The following is a 17,509-nucleotide window of genomic DNA, read 5'->3' on the forward strand; positions in this document are numbered from 1 at the left end:
ATAGTCTGAATGATTTTCTCCTCTGTATATTGGCTCCACTAAATGGGGAGAATTATTAATAGCATCACGGGGCAGGTATTTGGGTGTTGTACAGCAGCACTTTCTATACAGAAGTAGGGAATTCAGTTAAACTGCAAACTTTAAAAATAGCTAGTAAGGAAATTGTACTTTCAAATGTGTAAGGATTGTTCATTTTTGGGAGGTTTCAGAAAATAATTTAACTAAAACTGAGAGCGACCAATTTAAAAAACATATATGCTTAAAAGAAGTTTCCCTAAAATAATGCATTTAATATAACCTGTCCTTCCCTGTCCTCCTTAATGAAACTGGTAATCATGCCTCTCCAGCAAAAATATCAGACAGAAGCAGCTTTAATGACTGCATCCCAGTGTATGAGGGAAAGGAGAGACCGTGTTGCCTAGTAGATTGTGCACTGCACAGCACTGCACTCGGACTTAGGAGTCTTGGGTTCTAATCCCAGCTCTGTCTCTGATCTTCTGTGTTACCTTGGGCAAGTCACTTTACCTCTCAATTTCTCCATCTCTTTGTAAAGTGCTTTGAGATCTGCTGCTGAAAAGCATTATATAAGATCTTAGTATTAATATACATCAATGTTACGTGTGGAATAATGCCGTGGTACTAGCGATGAGAACTAGTATCATGGAAGTGTGGGGTATGACATGCCTTCTTTTCCACTCTTTTGAGAGCAGCGCTGAATCCTGGCATTGTGAGCTGCCATGATTCTAGTCGCATGCTTTTTTCTGATTCAAATTGTGTTAAAAATTCCATCTGAAAATGTAGCAGAGCATAATGTAAATTCAGAAATCTTTCCTGGAGTTGTTTACTTGAGACAAAAACTAGTATGACATTTATCATGCTAGCAGTCTTCAAAAGATCCAAGGAATTGCATTAAAAGATAACATCCCTGAGTCATAACAACTTCAAGTGTTGAAATATCACATAATTTCCACATTCTGGATCTGGGATCTGGTCAGTAAGAGAATTTTTCCTTTGGGTTAGGCTTTGGTTGATATACCTTAAATAAAAAGTATTGGCAAAAACATTTTCTTCATGGGAGGTGAATTTCTACAAAACCAGTTTTTAAGTTGCTTTTTCATGTTTGCAGCAATTTGCCAGTAGGATATAAATGTCTGATTACAGTGCAGTTCTGGCTGCTGCCTCAAGTAGTTTCCTGTTTGGCTTTTTTATGTTACGCTGGATGTGTGTTTTTAAAGTATTGAAAGGAAAGCAGGACATTTTATGACATTTCTAATCCCTTTTTCCATTATAGAGCTTATTATTTTCAAGGAAAAGAAGGATGGGGTAGAAGTGGCAGGTGAATGGAGGAGAGAGAAAATATACTTGCAGTACACAAAGCCTATGTGCCTATTTAGCAGTCAGTAACAAGCAAATTTAATTTCATCTGTGGTTAGATATCCTGTTCAGTTAAAAAGGCATAATAATACAAATCATAGAGAACGAGAAGGTCAGGCCATACATTGTTATTTTGTTTTCATTCTTTCATTCACCTGAAAGGTTACATTAGCTATATGGCTTTGTTTCGCTTACCAGTTAAGACATTTTATTAGATATAACATTAGACAATTCATGGTTTTTCAATTTTGGAGAATCAATTTTTTAGCTAAAAAACTTGTTCTTAGCGTGAATGGTTTATGTGCTGCAGGCTTGTTGATTCACATATTATAGTCTCTTAATATAAAGATTTTTTGAGCTTCAGGTACAGTAAATTTGCTTTGAAGCTATTTTAGTATCTGTTATTTTAAGTGAGAGAGAATTTTACTTGGAAAGTCATTACTATTTATTTATTTCGGTGTGTTTAAAATATGCCAGTTCAGTTCTCTGTGGGGACATAGAGACTTTATCAAGAAAAGTAATACACTAAACAATTTGGGCCAGTGACCAAACTAAAGTTATTGGGTTTGATAAAGGAATTATGGGGTAAAATGTCATGGTCTTTGTTATACAGGAGGTCAGACTAGATGACGATAACACTCCCTTGGGCCTTAAATTTTAAGGCCCATGTCTACACAGCAAAAGCTGTACATGGGCTAGTCTACCTGAATTAATTTGAATTCAGCTAATGCAGGTAACAGTAGCAGTGAAGACAGCACAGCATGAGCTTTAATGTGGGCTTAGTGACCTGAGAACATAGTGTCCATACTGGGCTTGTACTACCTGGGCTGAAGCCCATGCTCTGCTGTCTTCACTCCTATTGTTGCCCATGCTAGCTGGATTCAAATTAGCTCAGGTAGGCTAGCCTGTGCACAACTTCTGTTGTGTAGACATACTCTAAGAATCTATAAACTGCTCTCCACTCTTTTCAAAACAAGCATTTTCACGTGTCTCACTCAATAATCCTTCCCAATTGTGTAAAAGCTTGGGAGTATAGGTAGATCTTGCAGCAAGAAAAAAGTGATATGGTCTTTTTCTGCCTTCCCTAAGGATCTGATATTTGTGTTGAAAAGGAGCGGTGATAGAACAGAATGCTGTAATTACTCCCCGCCACCCCTGCTAAAAACCCTTGGGACAGATGAGCAACTACTCAAAACTAGTCGTTGCGTCCCCTCAGAGAGAGAAAATAATGGAACCATTCAAGGGTAATCCAGTCTGTCTGTTGGGTTCAACAGTACCCTCGTGTTTAATAATAACAAAGGCAGATGATGGACCTAAAAGAAACAGCATAGATGCTTGCTTTTTGTCTGTTATTAGTAGGAGTTCATCAACCAATGACATTTCCATACTATGTATATGCTAAATGGACTGTCCTCACAGAACCATGAGGAATCCAGGCATGGCTGTAGTTGTTCAGATAATATTTTCTGTACGACCATTCCTCCCAAAAAAGGAGTTTCATATTCAAGGGTTTTTCTACTACAAACTACAGCAAATCATTTAGTTTGTCACATGCAGTATATATTTCTGGTTTCTCCCCCAGTGCACCTGCAGGAAAGACATGGTAACAATATCAATGGATATCTTTGTGAGGAAGTTTCAACCAGACAGATATCAGCTGTGGAAACAAGGAAAGGATTTATATACCATTGATCACACGAAGCCCACGCCTGAAACAACACCTGAGGTAAAGGCCTGGTTGCAGAGAAGAAGGAAAACAAAGAAACCTCCCAAATGGTAATTAGAGTTGTTCACCTTCCATTTAATTAAAGTTAAATATGTTGTATATTTCTATTTTTTTTCAATGCCCTTTTCTCTGACATTCCATTAGAGTTGTTCATTTATTCTAGTCACAGCTAATTTAGCTCTTCTTATAATTTAACCATGAGCTTGAGGCCAAGAAAGTCATAATTCATAGTGATTGTTTAAATGAAAAATACATTCATTTTGCCACATGTAAGGAAACTGCATAGCTGAAGTTTATGCACATGGAGAGGTGGCCGTTGCTTCTAATGCAATATTTAAATCTTTTCCTTTGGTGAGGGTGTGTTCACTAGTACTTGCACTGTGTGTAACAACATCTCCAGCCAGGAGATCAGGAAAACATCTGTAGGGAGTGGGCTAAATGCTATTCATTAGTTAGAAAAGAGGGGTATAAAACAGGTGCAGAATTGTAGCAGCTGTGCACAACCTCTAGCAATAGACTTAACATTCACTAGCTTGTAGCCTAGGAGCTCTATAGAGAGAGACCTATTTGGCAGACTCTCACAGTACCACTGCCAATACCTGCTATATCTGCTATGGATTAACAACAGGTTGGAGTTTGGCATAATGAAATCCTTAACCCAATTGTCAATGCAGACTTTACTGACGTACCTGAAAAGTTAACTTTTTAGGTTATCATTGACACTATCAAAGTTTTGACTTTTGATACTTTTACAGTTGGATCCAGTGTCATCATATAGATAGTGTATTTTTGGGGAAAGTTTTCTTTACATGCAGCATTTCTCTTTTGTTTTCACTTAACAGAATTCCAATGGATTTTCCTATTCATTATTGCTTTGAGTTTTAACTGCTAAAAATTATGACACAAGCTTTGCTTGTGTCTTGTCACAGCAGGGCACAATTGGATCAAGTTAAGGATAATACTTAGTCCTTTAATAGTCCTTTTAATCTTCAAATCATTTTGCAAACATTAAATAATTAAGGATGATGCCCCATTGTGACTGCATATTGGCAAGTGAACACTAAACTGTGAATTTCCTTCTTTACTTTTTAAATGAATTTACTTCTCTTAAAAGGTGATGTGATAGCACTGGAGACAAACATTCTCCGCTTATCCACTGGATGAGTAAAAAACAGGCAATGGCATTGTGTGGTGGGGGCACCCCAGTTTGTTGTGTTGCCCCAACCCAAGGCTCAAATGTTCAAACTAATTCCACCTTACTCAGTCCAGGGTCCAAACAGCCGCCAGTGTCTTAGTCCCCAAGCAGGTTCCTTTCTGGCCCTGCTGGTGCTTGGGCACAGTGCAAGCTGGGAGCGATGAATCCCAGTCTCTGCTGCCTTGCTGGTGTCCATGTCCACAGTCACCATGCTAGTCAGGCTTCTTTGCTGGGTCTAGGCTGCTCCTTCAGCCTGGCTGTAACCTGCTCCCTGGACCTCTTCTCTAGCCCCAGATTCTGGAGTGGCATTCCTCTCCTCCAGTGACAGGTGGGATGGCAGAAGGAAGCCAGTTATGAGATTTCCTCCCAGTCCTCTATCCAATCAGGGTTCGGGGGTCAGCTCCCCCTCTCTGCTTGTCTCTTAATGAATCAGGGTTCATGGGGGTAGGGGCTTCAGTTCTTGTGGAGAGTGGAGTTACTCTCCACGTGAGTTTCCCCATATTGCTCCACAAATGTGCCTCAATCCTGAAGTAAAGGTTCACATCTAGGGGTGAGATGTTCATTTTCCATGTTGACTCAACCCTTAGTCTATTTCCTGAGACTCCCAATAAAGATGCCACTTAATGTCTACTGTGTGAAGACTTGCCCCTGACCTTCCTTGGTCCTACCCAAAGGGCTGAGGGATACACACATGAAAAGTCTGCTTGGAGTATGTGTGCATCTGTGTGTGAGAGAAGACTTAGTGGAACATTTTCAAACCTTTAATATAGTTTGGTTTGTGGGATATTCAGGAGTGTGTGAATGTGTTGTTAGCTTATCCAAGCTGGTTTGCCAGCCTATAGTCTTCTATGAAAGTCCTTTTAAAAATCAACTGTACAAAAACCAACAATTCAAAGTTAAGTTTCATATTTTTCCCTTAACAGAAATTAAATTGGGCCCAGATTCAGCAAATTACTACATGCTTTAGTACATCCTTATTCATCAAAGCACCTAACCATGTATTTAATCTGTTTGCTGAATTCAGTCCTTAGTTTGGAGATTTTGGTTTAATTCTTCTTCGAGTGCTTGCCCATGTCCATTCAACTTAGATGTGTGTGCTTGCTACATGCACTGGTGCCGGAAGTTTTTTCCCTCAGCAGTATCCGTATGGGACCGGCTCCAGCGCCCCCTGGAGTGGCACGCACATGCCACAGTATATAGGGCGCTGCCGGTTCCTCCCACCCCCAGTTCCTTCTACCACCAGTGATGGTGCTGAAACTGTTCCTGCTTCAGCTAGTGCTGTTGCTGCTTGTTCGTACGAACTAGTTATCTCCTGTATTATACTGTATATAGTTTTCTGTTAGTGTTTATAAATCTTTTAGCTATAGTTAGAGGGTCCCGCTCCTCATCCTGGTACCGCTCATCAACCGGGAGACATACATCGCAGGCTCCAAGTCGTCATGGATCTGTCGAGCGCCTCCGGCCCCTAAGATCCAGCTCCAGATCAGACTTCAGGCGGAATGACCGGCACCAGTCGGGACAGAGCCACCGTTCTGCTCCGTCCTGGTCACCTGGGAGCTACCGTTTAGGATCCAGTCCAGGTTCGGAGCAAAGTTCCCTGATGGCGGGACAAGCTCTGGTACTGGTTATATTGTTGGCACCGAAACCGGCCCCATGGTCTCCACTGGCACCGTGGTACCTATGGAACCCCTGGGGGTTCACCCAGCCCTCCCAGGCCACCTGCTCGGTATCCGGAGCCTCAGAGAGACCAGCTGCCTCTCTCTCCCGCCCTCTGGTGCATGAAGCCTTGGGCCTGAGGACTCCGCAGGTCCAAGAGGGAGCAGGGGAACAAGCCGCTGGGCCACCAATGGTTGTGGAGGACCCTATGGCACCGGAATCCTCATCGTCGTCACCAGACGAGGCTATAACGGAGCCCCCTCCCCTGGTTCCTCCGGATGACACTAAAGCGCACCAGGAACTACTGAAGAGGATTGCTGCCAACCTGGGTCTTCAAGCGGAGGAGCTAGAGGAGCCTTTGGACTCTCTCTTCAATGTCCTTTGCTCCACAGCACTGTCCAGGGTGGCTCTCTAAGATCACTAATGCCCTGTGGCAAACTCCCACCTCCCTGCCCCCCATCTCCAAGAGGGCTGAGCCATCCAAAGGCCACGAGTACCTGTATACCCACCCTGCTCCCAACTCCCTAGTGGTAGAAGCGGTTAACCACAGGAAGCAACAAGGTCAACCCTGGGCTACCCCTAAGAACAAAGAGACTAGACTTGTTTGGGTGTAAGGTTTATTCGTCCTCTAGTCTCCAGTTGAGGGTGGCCAACCATCAAGCCCTCCTGGGACGCTATGATTTTAACATGTGGCAAGCCATGGCCAAGTTCAAAGGCTCTCTTCCTGAGGCTTCTAGGAAGGAGTTCTGGGCTATTGTGGAGGAGGACACTAATGCAGCCAGGGTGATGCTCCAAGCGGCATCGGATGCGGTGGACACTGCCACCCGAACCATGTCCTCGGCCATCGCCATGTGCCAGGCATCCTGGCTGTTCCTTCCTGGCTTGTCTACGGAGGCTCAGCAGTTGATGCAAGACTTTCCTTTGATGGGCAAAGTTTGATGTTTGCGGAACAGATGGACAATACGCTCCATGGCCTAAAGGACTCCCTCACGACTCTTAAAACACTGGGCCTGTATGCTCCAGGCCCTGTCCACAAGCGGTTTAAGCCTCAGCAGCCTCAAGGCCAGGGGAGCCACCTTCGCTAGGAACCTTCCCATAAGAAATCCAGAGGCTACAAGAGGCGTCCTAGCCAACAGCCTTCACAGGCCTCTCAGACGAGGTTGACCCGCAATAAGCAGGCAGGCAAGCGCTCATTTTGAGGGTACGCCCAAGGGCGACCCTGTCAGACTGTTTCCAGGATCCTCCCTCCCCTATTTTTGCCAACAGCTTTTTTCCTTTCCTCCCTGCATGGGCATCTATAACATCAGACCGATGGGTCCTCAGTACAGTGGCACAGGGTTACACCCTTCAGTTACTTTCTACCCCTCCTACCCACCTTCCCTGTCCCTCGCAAGAGTCTCCTCACGCAGGAGGTAGAGGGGTTACTGTAGCTAAGTGCGGTGGAGGTCGTTCTTCCAGAGTACAGGAACAAGGGGTTCTATTCCTGCTACTTTTTACTCCCAAAGGCCAAGGGCGGTTTGCAACCTTTCCTGGACCTGCGAGACTTGAACCGCTTCCTAGCGAAGCTGAAGTTCCACATGGTCTCCCTAGCCTCCATTATCCACTCCCTGGATCTGGGAGACTGGTACACCGCCCTCAACCTGAAAGATGCGCACTTTCACATCGCCATCTTCGAGGAACACAGACGCTTCCTCCGGTTTACGGTCCCAACCACTATCAGTTTGCGGTCCTCCCATTTGGCCTCGTGACAGCACCGCAACAGACTTCTTCGCATCAAGATCTACCCATACCTTGATGACTGGCTAGTCAAGGGCAGCTCCAGGTCCAAAGGCATGTTGCGATGCTGTAGTCTCGGCCTGTTGGTAAATGACAAAAAATCCGGTACAGAGGATAGAGTTCATTGGAGCAGTGCTCAACTCGACCTGCACCAAGGTGTTCCTGCCAGTGGGGAGATTCAGTCTCTGTGTTTCCCTTGATCATGGACAGAGTTTGCCTGCGCCTACTATGAAACACGACAGCATGTACATATGTGGTGTGCCATGCCAGGCTCCGGATGCAACCCCTGCAGAAAAGGAGGTGCCACAGCTTTTGCTCCAGAAGGGTCATGGGAAGAGCTTCCTCTCCAACACCTTCATCCTGCCATGGGCAGGAAGCCTGATGTACGCGTTCCCTCCAATTCCATTGATCAGCAAAGTCCTAGCAAAAATCAAGAGAGACAAGGCTCAGGTTATCATGATCGCCCCGGTGTGGCCTCGCCAACACTGGTTTGGGATGCTATCGAGCCTGTCAGCGATCCCTCTGTGGTCCCCGCCGAATCGACCAGACCTGCTGTCACAGGATCACGGTCGACTCTTGCATCACAAACTTGTGTCCCTCCACCTCATGGCATGGATATTGAACCCTGAGGAGTGGGCCTGTTCGGAAGGGGTCCAGAAGGTCCTCCTCGAGAGTAGAAAGCCCTCGACTAGACAGACTTACCTGGCAAAGTGGACGAGGTTCTCCTGCTGGATGGCTGAACTGGGCATCTCCTCTTCGTATTCCTCGGTGCAATCAATCTTAGACTACCTGCTTCATTTGAGGAGCCACGGTCTGGCACACTCATCCCTCAGGGTGCTTCTGGCGGCCATTTCCGCCTTTCATCCACCCATCCAGGGGAAGACTGTGTTCTCCCATGACATGACAGTCAAGTTCCTCAGAGGTTTCGAGAGACTTTTTCCTCAAGTTTGGTCCCCAGTCCCTCAGTGGGATCTCAACTTGGTTCTGCCAAGGCTCATGGGCCCGTCCTTTGACCCTGTGGCCTCGTGGTCCCTGTCTCACTTACAGTGGAAGGTAGCTTTCCTGGTGGCGGTGATGTCGATGAGGTGAGTTTCTGAGCTGCGAGCCCTGACCTCAGAACCGCCATACACGGTCTTCTATAAGGACAAGGTCCAGCTACGGCCCCACCTGGTCTTCCTTCCCAAGGTGGGGTCTACTTTCCACACGAGCCAGGACATCTTCCTTCCGGTCTTCTGCCCTAAGCCCCATGAGACTAGTGAAGAGAGGTACCTTCATGCTTTGGATGCAAGAAGGGCCCTAGCTTTCTACCTAGATTGAGCAAAGCCTTTCCATAAGTCGACTCAGCTTTTCATCTCTACAGCTGATAGGATGAAGGGCCTCCCGGTGTCCACGCAGAGGATTTCTGATTGGATCACCTCTTGCATTTGGACCTGCTATGAATAGGTGGGAGTCCCTCCACCACCGATTGTCAGAGCCTACTCGACCAGAGTGCAGGCATGTTCGGTGACCTTCCTGGCACACTTCCTGATCCAGGACAGCTGTGGAACTGTGAAGTGGTCCTCGGTGCACACATTCACAATCCACTATGTCATCACTCAGCAGGCCAGGGATGATGCTGGGTTCAGCAGAGCGGTGTTGCAATCTGAATGTCCGTGAATTCCTACCCACCTCCGAGGGGTATTGCTTGGGAGTCACCTAAGTTTCATGGACATGAGCAAGCACTCAAAGAAGAAAAGATAGTTACCTTTTCCTTAACTGGTGTTCTTTGAAATGTGTTGCTCGTGTCCATTCCACAACCCTCCCTTCTTCTCCACTGTCGGAGTTTTTGGCAAGAAGGAACTGAGGGTGGGAGGAACTGGCGGCCCCCTATATACCGCGGCATGTGCACGCCACTCCAGGGGGTGCTGGAGCCGGTCCCTACAGATACCACTGAGGGAAAAACTTCCGGCACCCGTGCATGTGGCGAGCACGCACACACACACACCTAACCATAGGAGGACCAACAGGCTTGGGGTCTAGGCAAAGGTGCTAAATGTGAAGAATCAGATGCATTGTTGGAGTTTTATGTATAGAGCTTGCAAAGTCCTTGTCCCGCCCTGTGCTTGACTCTGGTCAGTGCTGATAGTTTATCATGTCCATCAGTGCTAAATTCACAGGAAATAATGAATAAAACCAAACAGAGTGGCGGGGTGGGGGTGTGTGTGGAAGGGGTGACCTAAACAAAAAATAAATTGCGAGTTTCCCTTCTCTCTCGCTAATAATTTTCCCGCACAGGCATTCTTATAGAAAATTATTGATCTGATCCTTGGTCTCCTTTCCTCTGCCCCCTACACCTGACATAAGTAGCTATGTGGGGATTTCTTTTAGGATATGTCTACAATCAAAAGTGTGATTGAAACTCATGGAGGCATACCTACATTAGCTTTAATTTAGCTACCACAGCTAAAAACAACAGTGACGATGCAGTGGCATGTGTTTCAACGCTGGCTGGACAGGCCCACCCCATAACCCTGAGTACACACTCAAGTTGTTAGCCTGTGCTGGTGTCTGTGCTTCCATATCTTTGCGGCTATTTTTGGCCTGCTAGCTAGATTGGAGCTAGTGCATGTATGCCTACACGAAGTGCAGTCACACCTCTGATTACAGTGTAGACAACGTAAGAGGAACGACTAGGTGCCTTGGAGACAATGTTGCCTGCCCTCTGCCCGCCCTTTTGCGTAGTGGTTGTGATTGAGGGGAGGAGAATGCAGTCAGGTCATGATTGCTCTTTTGTTATCCCTGGCTGTCCGAAAGGTCTCTTGGATGCTGTTGCATCTAGGTATATCACTGAGGCTGCTATATGTTGTGGCAGGGGCCCAACCTACCCTTGGTCAGCATCAGGAGCATGAAGGTACCTTCTTCCACGCCTCCTCACCACCGTCCGTTGGGTTGGGCACAGCAATAGTACAGCTGAGGATCCTGCCTGTACGTTAGCATGAGATTTGTGTGTTAAATTTATTAATTATGCTATTTTTGTAATCAAAGAAAATAATGAAACAAATGTGGAAGAAGGCCCAAGAATAAAGCAGTTCAGAATGACCTCAGGGATCTCCCTTCTTGAGCGATGGCAGATCAGAGGCTTTATTAAAGTTGATGGACACTATTGCGCAGCACCAGCTTCTGTACGCTTTGACAGCAGACGAAGCTCCTGGTTACAGGGCCAGCTGCAAGTTATGAAAGAGAAGGGAGGTTAAGTTTCCAAACAGAACAAGAGAGGAACTTATTACAGGGGATGGGTCTCACTTCAAAAAAATTTTTTTAAATCTTTAGTGATCAGAAGGATTTAGCAACCATAACTTTTGATACTTTCTTTTGTTGCCTGTTATTTCATAGACTACATAAATGTACTGAAGAACAATGTATTACTTTTGAAGTTACAAAAGAAGACTGGCAAAAGGGATTCTTTAGCTCCCTTAACTGTCATAAGAAGGGCTTTCTACTAGTGAATTCTCTCTCATGTAAGGCTTAGAGCTTTTGCTTCCCAACCTGTTACATCTTTTTTTTAATTCATATTAGGATACCTTATTAATTTTGTGAAATAGTTCAGTACAAAAAACAAATAATCCTCACCAGCATTTACCAACTTGAGATACGTGTGTGTATAATGTTTGTGCACACACACAAATATAGAATTGTATTATATTGTGTTTAGTGTCTCAGATGTCACTCCTGCATTGTTATAGTATGTACAGTACTATACTATGGCAGATTTGCACTAGGCACAGCAATGATTTACTTGTCAGCATAACCCTATTGATCTGGGTAGCCAATTTTAGTTAAAAGTAGAGATACTATAATAATTATATTAAAAGTTTTATCAGATGAGTACATGTGCTGAATATAATCACTTAGCTAAACTGATGAACACACGGCTATGCTATTTAATTACTAGATTGGCAGTGGTGCAGAGACACAGGGATGCATGTCCTACAAGTGAAGATAAAATATTTATTCCGTTTCATCTCTGCTGTAATGTATTGATGAAAAACATAATAATTTTGATTCCAGGAATAATATAACTTCCCAACTAGGATTGGGTACAAATAGAAATACAACTATAGGAACGTGTCTGCCTGGATGGAGGTAATACTCATGCACTTGCGGACAAGATGCTCTGTCATGCTAGGATCTCAAGAACGAGTAATTGTGTATAGTGGTTCCAGGAGTTATAAAACAATGCCAACCAATCAGCATTTCCAGCATCGCAACACAATTTCTAGAAGGATCACCTTATAGAGAAGGAAATTCAGGGAATATTAGTGGTGGTAAAATATGGCTCCTTAAAATGTTGGTGAAAAAGGTTATCAAAATATTCCTAGCTTACTGGCTACATCTGCAGTCCAAAATATACAACCCTTTGATATAAACTAGTGATGTCTACTACACAGGACACTTCTCATGAAAGTCTCATCAGGTTGAAAATTGGCAACACCTGACTTGTGATGAAGTAATGTGTACAGTACTGCCCTGCTATACTAGAGACTTGAATTTAAGACTTGGGACTCTCACTCCCTGTATCTTGGGCATATAGATTACAACCCATTCAACTTTGAGAGCAGTTGCCAGCATTTTTGCTCCGTGTTTGCCCTTCTGTTGATCGTACAGAATATGCATAAGATGGGCTGGAGGTTGCACTTTATCCATATACTTAAATGTAGTAAAATAACATTTTCTTCAAGACTCAGAAATTTTCCCTAATTCAGTTTCTAGTAGCTGATGTTAAAGATGCATATACAATTGCCAAAAATAATCTTTGTAAAAGCTACATGAATGTGCAAGAGTGATCAGGCAAAATGTCTAGTGCACGCCGGGACTGGACAATATTCTCTAATTTTATTGCAGCTGAGCAGATTTTTTCTCTATTATTATGTTGCTCAGCTTAGTCTCTTTCAGGTTCCGAAGAATGGTTCATAAAAAACTAGTTTTGGCCTTTGGTTAAGAAAGACTGACTTGATGTTGTTTCAGGTTTATAGTCTAAGGAATTGTGATAAAACATTAGAAGGTTAAATCCAATCAATTGTTAATCTATCACTTAATAAATTGTAAACACTATCTTGGCACAAAAAGTTGGGAAATTGTCAGTTTTTTACCACTTTAAGCAGGTGAAAAGGACATTTATATTGGTAGACATTTTATCTTATCCAAGACAGACATTCTACTGTGACAGCAATATCTCTTATAATAGCTTCCAGCATACCAGATCTCGATCTAAAAAGCTTAAAACTCCAGAGGACGAGAGAGAATCAGCTATGATCGTTGGTGCAGAAATCATAGCCACTGAAGCAGCTACAGATGGCTTCAAGGTCAATGAAAAGCCAGAAGAAAAAGTGAAGCTGGTAAATTCAGAAGTGCCTTCTGGGGAAGAGAAAAACATTAGCAGAACGCAGCTGGATCAGCATTTATTGGATAATATTGAGGTCTCAGGTGAGATAAGGACTGATTATGTTTCACTTGTAAATTTTAGGCTATTGATATTATGATGCCATAAATCTGTGAATGATAAGGCAAAAATGTTGCTCCAAGTGGCATAACTAAAAATGCCTATTCATAAAGTTTTTATGCAGGGAAATCATGTAAGCAGGAGCATCATATGGTATTTTTATGTGATAGGAGCAAGAGCACAACCAATTTAAAATATTGAGCTGAGAGCAAAACAGGTAAAATTATTTTTACTCATTTATTTTTAAAAGAAAGGAACCTCCCCTCCAAAAAAGCACAAATGTTTTTAAATGAACTCCTTCCATAGATTGGCACATTGTAGCGAATGAAAAACTTGACTAGAAAACGATATGAAGTACCTCATCCACTGAGAGAAACTGTACAGAATATATACACTTGAGATGTACTGCTTACATTTACAAGCAGAAAACAAATTGTGTATAATGTTATAGAGAGTCTTAGTTTTCCTTGTGCACAAAATCCCCCAATTCCAAGTGTACAAGTTCTATTACCTAAGCTACACTAGAAGTGTCTGCTAGAGAGCATGCTCCCTATGCACACGTTACATATGCCGGTGCCAGCCCAGCATATTTCTACTTATCCTGCTTTGATACTGATATCTTTTCGGAGATTCATTCTCTTGTTAACTCTGAATTTCACTGTGGGCAAGACATAGTCTCACACTCCTGTCCAGAAGGGAGCTTAGACCCCAGTTAAGCAAAATACTTGAGCACATGCCTGACTCTAAGCACATTATTAGTCCCTTTGTTTTCAGTTGGGCATCAAAACTGTTTTCAGGAATGAAGGATATTACCCTTACTGGAAATACCATCCTTGTTCAAATGTACGAACCAGAAGCTGTAGGCATTGGACAATCCCCAGCACCAGACAGACGACAAGGTGAATTGTCCAGATTTGACTTCAGTATGACTACTCATATGCTTAGAAGTAAGCATGTGCATACTTTGCTGAGTTGGGACTTTACAATATCCACCCCTTTGCCTGATTTTCAGAGGTACTGATCATTTGCAACTCCCATTGACTTAAATAGAAGTTGGGAGTGTTCATCACTATGGAAAAAACAAGTCCCTACTTAAGTGCCAAGGTGAAATACAAGCTTTGTAAAGTAGAGCTCAGTCCATTCTTCTTTTCATAATAAAAAGATGGAAGATTGGACCTTTGTCGAGGGAGCCTTGTGGATGTGACAGCTGGGCTACGTTGTTACGTGTATGGTGCTGGTAATTGGTGCCTGCAACCTCTGGCTGATACATCCCAACAATTAATTAAAGAAAATATTCTTTATATCTGGAAGTTCTGCATTGATATCAGATGGGACTACTTATTGGTAAATTCTGCAACCAGATAGATGATTTTAACATTCATTGTATACTGCACATGAAATTAATCTTCAGCAGCATTGAAGTACAAAATTACTCACTGTAATTTTTGGTGATTTTTATGTCAGTGCTGCTATTTGCAGACAATTCTTGATATTTCTTATAAATATATTTTCCGTATTTTAAGTCATTATTTCTTGTTTACTGACAGATTTTCACACAGGCATAATAGGTGTAAATTCAGAGTATAAAGTTCAATATGCCAACCTTTTACAATGGTTATTTCAAGTAGTTAAATTGCTTGTAGGCTGTCAGAATAATCATGCCAAGTGCATATTGATAATTTCAATTGATACAAAAATGCTTTTTCTAGTTGTTCAAATTGAAAATGCCAATAGAAAGAAAAACAAGATGTAAAAAAAGTTTTACACTCTAAACTCAATATGCTATTACTTAAATTATTCTTTGATAAAACATATCATTCTACTTTTTAGTCTGGCCTTTTGTTGATGCTAGACAGGATTTCTAAATGAGAAGCAGAGTTATGAAACTGATCTTCAATTCAGACTGCTGTGAGAATGGTATAGAACAGTGGTCCCCAACGCGGTGCCCGCGGGTGCTGCGGTGCCCGCCGGGACATCTGTGTGCGCCCACGTACTGGCCGGCGGAGAAGCATCTGCCGAAATGCTGCTGAGAAGCGGCAACATCAAGAGGCGTTGCCACTGAAATGCTGCTGAGAAGCAGTGTCATCAACAGGCATCGCCGCCAAAATGCCACTGATTTCCGGCGGCTTTTCGGCTGCGATGCCTCTTGATGTTGCCGCTTCTCGGCGGCATTTCAGCGGATGATTTTCCACCGGCCACGGTCCTCAGGGGCTCGTCGTCCGATGCCCACCACACCGAAAAGGTTGGGGACCACTGGTATAGAATAATAATAATACAATATGAAATTTATTAACAAACCCATATTTTTGATACCTAGGGAACATCTGTTCAAACTCACTTTTCAGCCCTACTCCTGTAATGCAGAAAATTAAAACAGAAGATGAGGACAAGGAAGATTCCAGTATTGCTTCCTTTACACCTAAGAATTCTACACTCCCCATACCTACATCTGTTCGTTATATAAAGGAAGAAGACGACTCTTTAAAATCTCAGAATCAGTCTGAGCAGGTTGAATCATGCCAGAAGTCACCTGGATATGCTTCCTTTGAATCTGAGAGCCTGGAAAAAGAGGAAACGAATAGTGTGTCCACAGAGGATGATGTCAGCGACCTAGAAAGCAGTGAAAGTAGCGAAAGTGGCTTGGAACCTGGAGAAATACCTGCCGTAAGAAAAAATGCTTTGAAAATACCCATTGTATATGAAACCTATTGCATGGTGGCTTTAATTTATTCATAATCAAGAGCACAGACACATGTCTAACAACAGCAGGCTACTAACCAAAACTTGCTGAACTTTGTGTGTGTTAAGTCCCATTGAGTTCAGTGAGACTTGAGCACATGCTTAAAATGAAGCATGTGCTTAAGGGCTCTCCTGATTGGGGATGATTTCCTGAATTGGGACAGAATTTTATTGCAGCTTACTTGATAATTTTTTTTCTTTTCCTATTTTGGATATCTGGTAATCTGACAGTAGGTAGGCAAGTCTGAATTGTCAGACGGTATAGCTAAGCCCCTCCCCTTTTCACTAACTACCAGAGTGGAGGACTCCCCCCGCTGTAACTATACTAGGAAACTTAGCTAAAGCCTTTGAAATAAACTAAAAATGGAAAAGAGAGCATCCCATGAGAGCAGACGTGGCCACTACTATAAGATATTCAAGTGTGAGGAAAGAAACTTTTTACATATTCAAAGAACTGAGGAAAAATACCAATCATTTACCATGAGTCAATACCCCTAAAATGTGTTAGGAGGATTGCTGGTTATTCAGAATAGGTGGATAGGAGGAAGGAAACTCACAGGGATGCCACAATCAATTTTTTCTTCTCCTGCTATTGGAAAGTTTGGTAGTCCGACATGGGGATATGAACAGCAGTAAATAATCTCATGGTAAGACAAGTGATTTGAACTTGTCTGCCTGTGGCACATAATAGTTTAGTCTCCTGAGGGCTGTAATACTGTCATCTGTTTTCAGTTGTTAGGTTTAGTGTGTGGGTTCTGGTTGGTGTTGGTGGCCTGTGATATATAGAAGCTTAGACTGGATGATCTGGTGATCCCTTCTGGCCTTAGACTTTGTGTAACTATGCACTGTATTTACAACCACTAGTGAGGATGCTTAGGGAGGCACTACAGATTGTATCACCCTCCTACCAAATGTTGAGGGTTGGCAGATGACTAAAGGTAGACCATATAGTAGCTGGCAAAAGTATGTTCTAAAGACAAGGTCACAACCTTGCAGATCTCTTCATAAAGGCTTGAGCTCTTACCACTCCAGAGACTGCGTGTGACCTAGTGGAATAAGCCATGACATTGTTTGGTGGAAACATGTGTGGCTTTATGTGCTTTGGCAAAACATGCTTTGATCTATATGGCAGTTGAAGTATTTGAAGCCTTCTCACCATTAACATCTGGATAATAGCGGATGAAAACATAACTTGACTTCCTGAAGGGTTTAATACCTTAGATGTAAATCTTAATGGCCCTATATTCATCTAACATATGCTTTTTCCCCCCCTTCAGGTGAAATGGATTTAACAGAAGGAAGGTAGTGCAGTTTCCTGAGCTCTGTAGAAATTAATGTTTTACTTAGGAATAAGTGGAGGAAGAGAGAGATTCGTACCCTGAATACTAATTTAAAGGCTAGACAGGAAATCAGTGTATCAGAGGAGGTAAAAATCTTGGTTTGTTCATGGTGTTAATATGGACCGCTAGAAATGGCTGAATCTTGAACTAAAGAGCAGATCTGTTCAGCTCAGATTCAGGATAACCTCGTGCTTTTAGAACTAGGAGTCCTGAGTTCATTCCCT

The 17,509-nt window shown here is 43.1% G+C and overlaps 1 protein-coding gene across 4 annotated transcripts in view; it reads left to right on the top strand.

Annotated features, from left to right (window-relative positions):
* Positions 1 to 17,509, top strand: part of KDM4C (lysine demethylase 4C) — a 428,281-nt gene that overhangs the window by 234,835 nt on the left and 175,937 nt on the right. For all 4 annotated transcript variants that reach the window (XM_054032415.1, XM_054032416.1, XM_054032418.1 and 1 more), the window contains 3 exons: positions 2,957 to 3,150; positions 12,952 to 13,190; positions 15,524 to 15,870. In XM_054032415.1, coding sequence (XP_053888390.1) covers positions 2,957 to 3,150; positions 12,952 to 13,190; positions 15,524 to 15,870 — 780 coding nt within the window. The remainder of the gene's footprint in view (positions 1 to 2,956; positions 3,151 to 12,951; positions 13,191 to 15,523; positions 15,871 to 17,509) is intronic.

Source organism: Malaclemys terrapin, chromosome 6 (assembly GCF_027887155.1).
Source record: "Malaclemys terrapin pileata isolate rMalTer1 chromosome 6, rMalTer1.hap1, whole genome shotgun sequence".
In the NCBI taxonomy this organism is placed as follows: domain Eukaryota; kingdom Metazoa; phylum Chordata; order Testudines; family Emydidae; genus Malaclemys; species Malaclemys terrapin.